At 32.3% G+C, this 11111-nt stretch overlaps 2 protein-coding genes across 7 annotated transcripts in view; one reads left to right on the top strand and one right to left on the bottom strand.

Moving 5' to 3' along the window:
- The window catches only part of LOC112600080 (NADPH oxidase 5), a 72385-nt gene extending 68735 nt beyond the window's left edge, over positions 1 to 3650 (top strand). The window contains exons 10-20 of one of the 6 annotated variants that reach the window (XM_025347235.1): positions 500 to 688; positions 765 to 958; positions 1035 to 1356; positions 1433 to 1607; positions 1686 to 1864; positions 1970 to 2105; positions 2192 to 2417; positions 2487 to 2603; positions 2673 to 2882; positions 2969 to 3172; positions 3283 to 3480. In XM_025347235.1, coding sequence (XP_025203020.1) covers positions 500 to 688; positions 765 to 958; positions 1035 to 1356; positions 1433 to 1607; positions 1686 to 1864; positions 1970 to 2105; positions 2192 to 2417; positions 2487 to 2603; positions 2673 to 2882; positions 2969 to 3172; positions 3283 to 3480 — 2150 coding nt within the window. Of the gene's footprint in view, positions 1 to 499; positions 689 to 764; positions 959 to 1034; positions 1357 to 1432; positions 1608 to 1685; positions 1865 to 1969; positions 2106 to 2191; positions 2604 to 2672; positions 2883 to 2968; positions 3173 to 3282 lie in introns of all 6 variants that reach the window. The other 5 variants (XM_025347236.1, XM_025347232.1, XM_025347233.1 and 2 more) reach the window with 5 other exon arrangements.
- A 3017-nt stretch (positions 3651 to 6667) lies between these two features.
- LOC112600102 lies at positions 6668 to 7894 on the bottom strand. Its single transcript, XM_025347266.1, has one exon. The coding sequence runs from the start codon at positions 7805 to 7807 to the stop codon at positions 6788 to 6790; it is 1020 nt and encodes a 339-aa protein (XP_025203051.1). The 5' UTR covers positions 7808 to 7894; the 3' UTR covers positions 6668 to 6787.
- Positions 7895 to 11111: the final 3217 nt, after the last annotated feature.

Genomic DNA, 11111 nt, shown 5'->3' on the forward strand with positions numbered 1-11111 from the left:
ATTTGTACACTGGGCTGTTGACATATGCGTGCACATGCAGAAGCGTTCTGCAGTTCTGTTAGTTTTTTTACACTACAATCGCACACACATGACACAATAATAGTTACCAACTTACTTTTCGTAACTTATACGCACTAAGAAAATTACTTAAATTCAACTCCATAAAAACGGTTAGGTTAGTATCAAATACTTATTTAATTTTTTTAAACGGTCAAACTAAGTTAGGCGCTTGTTTAAAATACCCAAATGGTGATATGTAATAAATTTTAAAAAAATGAGACAAAAGTATTTTCATTTCTAAATCAGACATGTTAAATAACTTAATATACATTTCGATGTTACTGTGAAATACAATGACAATATTATATTTTCATCTATTTATTATACATGATACATGATTATACTTATTACATAAGTATATACATTTTTGTTATATATTTATAATGTAGATATAAATATGTATCAGCTTTCTATTTTGTTATTTTATTTTGATTTGCAGGCCAGTGTTTAAACTTCAATTGTACTTTTGTGTTGGTTCTTATGTTAAGGCATTGTATTACGTTCCTCAGAACCCGCGGACTCTCATTATTTTTGCCTTTGGACCAACATATATATTTTCATAAAATTACAGGGTTTTTCATATTTGGTTATAGTATCCTCCATACATTTATGCATTTACTAAATTTCAGTAAGTTCATTTTACACTGTTTATGACATTTTTCTATGCCCTTTGATAACGGTTTCATTTTTCATATTTACTATAGGTACCGTCATAATATATGATCCAAATTTAAACTATGAAGGATTCACAGTGTCCGAATGGCTATTTACCACCGACCCGGAAATTTTCGGACTCATATCAGGATATGCTAATCCCACGGGTGTTTTACTAATCATTATTCTATTCGTGATGTTCATTTGTTCACAGCCATTCGTTCGTCGAGGAGGATGCTTTGAGGTTAGAAGTCCAAACAGGAAGATGGATTATTTTTCAATTTATATTTTTTCTATTAAATATATCGTTGTTTTTTTAGATATTTTATTGGACTCATTTACTATACGTGCCTTTTTACTTACTCTTAATTTTTCACTGTCCAAACTTTTGGAAATGGTTGATCATTCCCGGATTATTATATTTATGTGAACGTTTTTACCGTTTCTCGTTGATGCGTTCCGAACATGGAAAAACTTATATTAGTTCTGGTTTACTTTTACCATCTAAAGTCACACATTTGGTAATTAAAAGACCTCCACATTTCGATTTCCATCCTGGTGACTACGTTTTTGTAAATATACCGGCCATAGCCAAGTATGAATGGCATCCATTTACTATCAGTAGTGCTCCGGAACAAGAAGGTATAAATGTGTATACAAATTTATTTTGCTAGACTGCATATGGAAAGTATTAAAGTAAACAATTATTTATACTTAGATTATATGTGGTTACATATCCGCGGAGTTGGAGAATGGACAAATCGATTGTATTCATATTTTGAAGAAGAACAGCAAAAGTTGCATTTGCTTAACGAAGAACTGCCTGATTCTGTTAACAGTAAAACTTCTTCTGTAGATACTATAGAATCTTCAAAAATAAAAAAGCTACAATCGTAGGTTTAAAGCTGTTTTAAACCACAAGTTATATACATAAATGAATTATTATGATATAACATATTTAAATATTATAGGTCTCTCCAGAGAACATTTTCAGGAAGAACTGTGGAGGATTCCACCAAAGGAAAATTCAAAAAAGGTGGCGATTATAGTTATACTAATCAGAGTTTTAGTAGTTTACCGGAAGACTTTCAAATTAGAGGTTCTGAGAACGACGGCACTTCTGGTAATTCAAAAACTTCAATGGGTAATAGTAAATATTTTAATTGTAATATGTTTATAAATTTACGTAATTAACTAGTACAAAATTATGTGAATACGAAATAATCGTTAAATATTATCATGTATTAATTATTAGAAATGAGAAAATCAGTGAAAAAGGCACCAAATACCAATCTCCACAAACTTGTTTTGATTAACAAGGCCCCACTGTCGAAATCTTTGTCTATGCCTGATATGGACAATCGTATTAAAAAGAGAGAACGTCTATTAGCGTATGTATTAAATATTTTGTATTTTATCAACGACATAAATTTATATAATCAAATTAAAATTAAAATTTATAAATGTTCGTTTTTAGCTTGCGAACTTACATGCGATCTGAATCTGAAAAAAGTTTTGACGAATGTCAAATGAAAAGAGCAAGACTTCAATCTTTAGGTTTAGCATATTTAAGCCCCCAAAATAAGTCATTAGCCCAAAGTTTTCGTTACATGAGACATAAGCCGACCATCATAGCATTCAAAACGCCAAGCTTAGAAAATTGCGAAACCAAAGTTTCGTCATATAGTATCACAATAGAAACGGTAAACAGTATTACTATTTTTGGGTATGTCCGATTAACATCGTTTGAAACTTTATTTATTCTGTTTCAGTCGTCCAATATGGGCAGTATGGAGTTTGTTACCAATGAAAACAAGTCAAAAGAAAGATCTAAAGAAGACAACAGTAGTCAATCACCCATAAATTATCCTGTAGGCAAACCACTGGAGGTGAGTAATATAAAGTGAACACTGACTCTCATAGTATACCGAATGACTTCTTCTTTTTTTTATCGTTAGATTTATCTGGTTGGACCGTACGGTGCACCTTCTAGTCACATATTCCGAGCTCAGCACGCCGTGATGATAGCCACGGGTATCGGAGTCACACCGTTTGCTTCCATATTGCAATCAATCATGCACCGATACTGGAAAGCCCGACACACCTGTCCAAAATGTAAATATACTTGGGCGAGTGAAATACCACCGACAGTGATGCATCTCAGAAAAGTAAGAAACACGACGCGATAGATCTAGATTATTATGCATAGTATTATGTTTGGTAGTCAATTGTATTATTTATCTATTCTTTATAGGTTGATTTCTTTTGGATTAATCGTGATCAAAGATCTTTCGAGTGGTTTGTGAATTTACTGTCACAACTAGAAATCGAACAAGCTGAACTCGGTGGAGCTATGGAGAGGTTCCTAGAGATGCACATGTATATAACGTCTGCTTTGCAAAAAACCGATATGAAAGCCGTTGGACTTCAATTAGCTTTGGATTTGTTACACGAAAAGGTAAAAATTGATATGATAATTTATTATTATAATTATGTTATTCAATTAAATGATATAAATAATAAACAGCTATAAATATGAAATGAATACAACATATTAATCACTTTTAGGAAAAACGAGATTTCATAACAGGCTTGAAAACCAGAACAAATGCAGGAAGGCCAAACTGGGATAAAGTGTTCAAGCAATTATTAGACCAAAAGAAAGGAAAAATCACAGTATTTTATTGCGGCCCGCCACAACTCGGTAGACTTCTAAGAGTTAAATGTGATCAATTTGGATTTGATTTTCGAAAGGAAGTTTTTTAGATTTATAAATACCCGTAGAGCGTGCTATTATCTCTTTGTTATACTATTAATACAACATAAAAATTTTTACACGTTTATTTTGTATGTTTAATATCTCGATGTTACCATTTTGTCAAAGAGAAGACTGTAAAATATGTTACCAATTTATCATATCACAATCAATTATTTTATAAAATAACAATGATATCATTAATTTTTTTGATAATTTATTATTAGTATTTTAATAAAAGTAAGAATTTTTCCATCTGAATTTTACAAATATTATATTATACATATAAATTGTAATAACAAATGACATTATTTGTGTATTATTATTATTGTTTAAGTTTTAAGTGTAAATATATATTCAATTATTTTAAACATGAATATAATCTACAATGAAATCTTATGCATTCATAGTTATTTGTAGCACAATTTAAAATAAATTCGTAATTAATAAAGTATTAAAACAATAATATATTGACTATTCAACAATTTCAGCAATATAAGAATCCCCAAATCCTGTATAAAAAATACACGCGTTCAATAACACAAGATATTATAAAATGCATTTAATATACGTGTATAGTAAACGTCGACAACGAGTTTCCCCGCACAGTTAACATATCACACACACTCGACAGTGTGCTGTGTTCGTGACGTACATATTTGTATTCTTGAATGTGTTACCTTAATAATCTCGGAACAAATTTCCAATATGGAAAAATATAATGCCAGAATGACTTAGTTATCTATATACTTTTCTGCGGAAAAGAGAAGCAAACTGATTATCATAAGACATTTAAATACCCATACAGTAGACTTTTTTGACTTAATAACATGCATCATTATTCAAAATATAGGTAGGCAGTTCAAAAAAAAATAAACACACTTATCTCATGTATTTAAATAATAATATAAATGAAATATAAAATATTGTACAAAAAAAAAAAGAAAAATAGATGATCTTTATATCAAACACTATCATATTGTAATATTACTTGGCCATATTATAATATTACTTTTCACGTACTGTAAATAGGAAATATTATGATAATAATAGTGCCAAACATAAGTACACCTCTACACTTTGCGTATAATTCCTAATAGCCGTTGCTGCCATGGATGTATAATTAATAATGATAATAATGAAAAGATAATTATAATATTCATAAGGTATCTTAAAATACAGCGAATGAAACTGCATTGACTCGGAAAGCCTTACGAAAATATTAAAAAATATTAACAAATACAGAATAAAATCTAAAAATAATTAAATATAATAACTGCGAAAAATCGTTTTAAATAAATTCATAGTCATAGGTATCACCATAGAATAAAATATTTCATTTAAATTCTAAATAGGTTTTTAAATTATTTTGTGTAAACGTACAATTCAAATTATTATTAGTTGTTTTAACCACCTGCAACACCCGTCATTTATTTATTTTCTTCAATATTATTTTACTCGCAAATACAGGATTTAAACGCAGGTTTATTCGATTTATAATGCAAGTTCATTAAATCCACTTGCCATTACACTTCTTACGTTTTTAATTTATTACATAATATATTGTTAACTATTGTTTTATTTTTTTTTATTATAGTTTTAAAAATACATCAAAAGTTATACAATTTTCAAATATTTTCTTGGACTTAAAATGTTTCAAACAATTCTAGAAACAACTATAAAACGCTAAAACAAGATAACATTAAATAAATTTCAGTAATTTTGATATAACACAGTTAATTTTTTCATTTGAAAACCCATTTTATTTAAGGTATCAAAATTTCCACGTGATAAAATATTTAATTAAAGATTAGTAGTAAAACGTTATGTATCTACTAAAAATATCCATTGAAAAACATTACAAAATATAGAAGTTATTCAAAGGTATTTTAAACATTTTTTTTTTTTTATTATTATTACTAATTGTGAAATGAATGTAACACGCACTTCTGTCAAAGATAATATGTATCTAATAAAAAGTGTTTTAGAGAGTGAAAACTGCAAAATCTGTTAGATTATCTGAAGATTTTGTAAAGGAAAGACAATATAATTAAGTCAAAAAACATATTATAAATTATCTAACTGTAATAAGTTAGATTTTTCCACATCCATTACTCAAACAAACATCAAATTATCAGAGCTTTGTAACGGGTGGCACATCGTTATATTTTAGAAACAACTTAGTTTTTATTTTTCATTAACTATAAGATGTGTGTTATTGTTGTAAACATTTTTATTAGAAGTGGTATGTAGCTGATAATATATGAATATATTTATTATAAAAACATACAATTTAAATTCTAGATAAAATAAAAGTAAATTCATGTGCATACACAGTAAGTGTAGGACATTGAATGTGTTAATATTGTATTTTGACATTTTGTAATAATAGCTAAATTAAGAATTTTTTTATTTTTATTTTTTATCTTGATCAATTAGCATAACGTTTTTAATAAAAATTAATTTTATAATTTTATTCAATTGTCTTTAAAAAATTAAAGGTGTAGGCTCGGCGCCTCTATCGATTGTAACGTCTCCTCTTCACTGGGTGCTAACGAACCTTGCGTTCCCTTCTGGTCAAGTTGTGTTTTATTTAACAAGGTCTCGGGGAATCGACTTCGGTAGGTATGTAATATTAATATCAGAGATCACTTATCTCAGATCAGGGTTACCTTATTTAAGTAAAGCACATAATCATAAGTATAACCTATATTATTGTTAACAGATAATTTGTAAATAGATTATATTTAAATAATATATATACATAGTATATGAGGTTACCGATCCGGGTAGATGTTGACGTGCCGTGAGTGTGGATATTTGATGGTGACCGCACAAATCGTCGTGGAGTTTTCTTCACTGTCTGTTTTCGCTCCGTGTCGCACACTCTCACTCTCTACACACACCACCCTACGTATTGGTAATAGTCATATTTATAAATACCAGATGTATACCTAAAAGCCTTGGGTCAGAATTCGGCTCCGATCATCATTCCTCATACTCAGAATTTTAGCAGCGCGTGCTCTACTTAAGAAATAATGTACGATGTTGAGAGACGGCAATCGTTACAAAACTGTGATTTAAAATATTTACTTTTTAATATTAAACAGCAATTATTAAATAAAAATACAACATTCATGAGTCATGACATTTACATTACTTTATAATATAATTAATTATTTAATTATTATTATGGTAATACAACATATATGATACATATAGAAGGTATAAATAAATTTAAGTTATGTATAAATTACAAAAATTAATAGATTTGAATAGGTATAGAACGTTACCTAATGCATTAAAATACCAAGGGTTCTAGCCTTCTAGTACTACAACATCAACTTCAGGGTCTGTCACTGGTGTATGTTCTATTTTTACTACATCTGACATAGAAAGTTTTTTCCTATAAATGATATCTTCGACTTCATCTCTATACGTAGGCAGTTCAGTTCTTTTGAATTGACTTGGATCGTCAGCTGGTAAATCCGGTATCTTCAACATGACCTTCCATACGCCTCTGTCCACGTTTCTGAGTAAGTCCATCTCGTCGAATAAATTCATTATGGCGTTCTCGTTTTCCTTTAGAGACTCAACAGTGGTGTTGACATCTACACCGTCGGATATCAGCTGGTTGTCGGTAATAAAGCTTGCGCAATTTTCCAGTTTACTCAGTTTGAAGCTATCGCAGTAATCCTTCATTTTATTGACTACGCAAGACGATTCTATGACGGCGTTCAGCTTCTCCAACTCTTGTTTTAACGTGTTGACTTTATCATCGTATTCAACAGTCTCCCCCGAATCCAACGATGACATCATATCGAATATTATGTTGTACACGGCTAACAAATTATCGGCATTTCCGTGGACGGACAACAACATGTCCATGTAAAGTGGAACGGCATGCGTGAAAACGCGAGACCGAATTTGGAAATGCGCTTGACCATCTATCTGTTCAATCAGTCGGATGATCAGTGCCAGGTGGAGAGCCACGCGCTTATGCGTCAGGCACATGATGGACGTGCTGAGGATGGTCACGCTAAGGTTTAAGTCATCGCCGGAATAGTACGGGTGAGTGGAGGTAAGCGCGAATAGCGACACCAGTGGATTGACATTTTTGATATCTGGCACCTTCTCGTTCAAAAATGGTGATAAAGTCTGATCGATATCGTTTAGTTTCACCATTTCTGACAGGACGTCGTTGAATTGTTGATCCTCGTAGAGGATCATACTGATTAACTTCCGTAACTGTGGCTTGGTGAATGTGCCGATTGCACACGGGCTAACCATTAATGTGACCAGAGCCAGTGGCAACCAAAAGTTTGCTAAACGGTGCATTGTTGTTGTCGGAGTTTTGATTCAGATGAGCGGATGTCACTAAAACACGTCCTAACCGTTCACTACTCAACTGCCTTTAATAATTTTTATTTTCCAGTATAGTTCAAACATGTTTTTGAATACTTGTGTACACACGTGCTCGCATAAGCGTTTTCATCATGCTCAAGAAGGAAATTTGTTTTCTTGTAAAAAATATGTTGTTCCGACAAAGTAAACAAATAAAACAACAGCGTTAGTGAATAGCACACGATCGCATATTTTTTTTTTCGCATCAATACTTTAAATAAAATTATTGTTTGGTAGTTTTGCGTATAAACTCTTTACCATCGATTTCACCCGCATGATATAACGATGGCCCGAACAAATAGGAAAAAATTACAACCATCTTATTCGGTATTTTTTTCTGATTTTTTTTTTTTTTTTTTGAAAATGATAACAGCGTATGCTTATTTTCCTAAGTTTCTTTACAGCCATAAAAGCTTGAGAACAAATCAATGATATTTAAATATTATATATAATATAAATAATAAAATTTAGTTTCACGAAAAAAATCAATCTTTTTTTAATAACTTAAATAATAATCTTTTGAAAGTTTCAAGAAGCATCTTATTTTTTACTTAATCTGTTTTTAGTTTATGGTATATCTAATAGTACATTTTTAGGGACTGGTCCAAGGTGTGATCTATCGATAAACTGCTATCTACGATAAAACGTTATAGGTAAAACGTGTAATCTACTGAAAACATATCTATATTTTACACTATAGTGCTATACCTATATAATTATCGATATGATATGGATTTTACGACTGTATTGTATTTTTAAAATACATCATTTAAACATTCAGTTACCATTTAACGTTCATTCGTGTCATTTCGTTTGTTGGTCAATTTTTTCAATTTTTTTTTTTTTATAACTAGTTTTGTAACGATTTAAATTTTAAAATGAATTTCAATTACAACAATGGGATATTTATATAGAAATATAATTATTGATGGATTGAAATCGAGCTCATACTCAAACAATAGAGTCGTTATGGAAGTTAGTTAAGTCTAAGTATAATATTAAAGTTAATGGTGCATCTTCACTATCAGACCGTTAACTTAAAGAAGAATAGTGGCGGTCATGCCACCCGGTACAAACTCAAATATTTGATTATTTTTTTTATCAGATTTAAAAAAATACTTTTGCAGTATGCATATAATATATAGTTATAGTTAATCACACATTGGACCAGCCATTTATTGGTAGATCACACATTGGACCAGCCGTTTATCGGTAGATCACACATTGGACCAGTCGTTTATCGGTAGATCACACATTGGACCGGTCCCCATTTTTAATATATATCAGTATAAATTAAATCATTGTTTAAGTTGATCATTAACTTAAATGATAAAACACTGTCAATGAAAGGTAAAAAAAAATAGATTAAATTATATACTTGATACATAAATATATTTAATGGAAAAGCATAGATTTTTTATAAAGTAAATAATAAAATGAGTGTATAATTTAAAAAAATCAATCATATTTCTAATGCAGAAACTAAGGGAAATAAATCAAGTGATAAGCGAGAGGATTGTGGTTTATATTCGTTAAAAAATAGTACTTATACGCAATCATAGTCAATTATAATAAATATCTAACAAATAACTTATAATAAAAGTAAATAAAAATCAGTTTATATTGTAAAAAACAATCAGTAGGTATTGAATAACTAAATTGTAACAATCTTTAGAATATTATGTTTGGTTTTCACGAGTTCCTCAAAAACAAAATAATATTTGAAACGTTAGAATTATTGAAAACACCAATGGTACACTTTTATTTTCATACAATATTTTTAAAAAAAAGTAATACAGATTATGTTTTTTTTTTCTAAATAAGTATATTGATTAACTGTTGAATATATATTTTTAAAATAAAATAGAATTTATAAATTACAAACATAATTTATTATCTATCATACTTAATTTAAAACATGCACAAAATTATACTATCAATCATACTTAACTATACTAGTAAAAGAATATGACAAAATGAACGTCGAAATTATTATAAATTTTAAGTGATCTCCTGTAGATTTCAAATAGCAGATTTCGTATAAGATTATTAAGACTATATCGATAAAAATATGCTGTGGGCATATCAGAGTACGTAGATTATTTTCGAAATTCATTATTTATGCTCGTATAAATAATTCCATTTGCTGTAATTTGTTGTTTTCATATTTTTCATACATCCGAAATAAACCGTTCTATTAGAATTAATCGACCGATTTTGCAAGTTTTGGTTTGTTGAGAAAATTCTCCCAGACCTCCAGTTTCATGGCGCTGATCGGTATGTCGTTGAACATTGCCGTCAAAAACTTTTGGCACTTGTTGAAAATCTGCATCGCGCCTGTAGCCGTGTTCAGGTTTTCGCTTTCGCTGTCGAAACCCATGTGTTCGAATATCTTGTCGAACGTGTTCAGTTCGCACGTCGCGTCCAGCGTGCTCGCGACCATCGACTTGAAATCTTCGAACTGCGGCGGCAGTTTCTTCGTCATGTCGTGGTTGGCGACTACTTCCCACCGCTGGTACAGGTCGAATTCCATTTCGATGGACTCCTTGAGCACGGTCACCTTGTCCAAAACGCGGACCATCGTGTTCCAAACCTCGGTCGGCTGATAGGTGATGGCCTCGTTCTGCAGCTCGTTGGTCTTCTCGATGGCGTGCAGCTGCATCAGGACGTACATCAGAGCGTTGCACTTGATGGCCGACACCATGGCGGTCCGGGCGAACTCGACGGCGACGCCCTGGTTGCTGTAGTGCGACGACACGTCGGTGACGATGTGCAGCGCCCGGGCCACGACCACGTCGCCGCCGCCGCCGCGCTCCTCCGACGTCTGCGCCGCCTTGCCCGGAGAATCGCCCGTCTTGGGCCAGGCGTCCAGCACCTTCAAGCCGACGAGCACCTTGTGGGCGGCGGCCGACAGATTTCTCGGTTCGACCTTGATGCCCACGTTCAAGTACTTGGCCCAGACCTCGTCGTTGGCCGTCACGCTGAGTATCAGTTCGCCGAAGTTCTTGTGCGCTTTGTACGTGCCGAGCGACTGGACGGGCGGCGTCCACAGCGACACGGCGGCGGCGACCGCCAACGCGGCCGCGTTCAACGCGAACTTCATAATAATGCTTACCGTCGTCGGTGGTTCGTTCTGTTCTCGCGGTCCGCGGAACGTGCGGCGTGTTCCGTTCCGCTGAGAGTCGGGATTGAGGGACGACGGCGATGAGACGCGCGTTCGCCAACCGAGCGATATGCG

Source organism: Melanaphis sacchari, unplaced genomic scaffold, assembly GCF_002803265.2.
Source record: "Melanaphis sacchari strain LSU unplaced genomic scaffold, SCAv2.0 Contig60_pilon_pilon, whole genome shotgun sequence".
Taxonomy (NCBI): domain Eukaryota; kingdom Metazoa; phylum Arthropoda; class Insecta; order Hemiptera; family Aphididae; genus Melanaphis; species Melanaphis sacchari.

Bases quoted from the DNA above. Each gene is read 5' to 3' on its own strand.
- LOC112600102 (XM_025347266.1), bottom strand. From the start codon at position 7,807: ATGCACCGTTTAGCAAACTTTTGGTTGCCACTGGCTCTGGTCACATTA.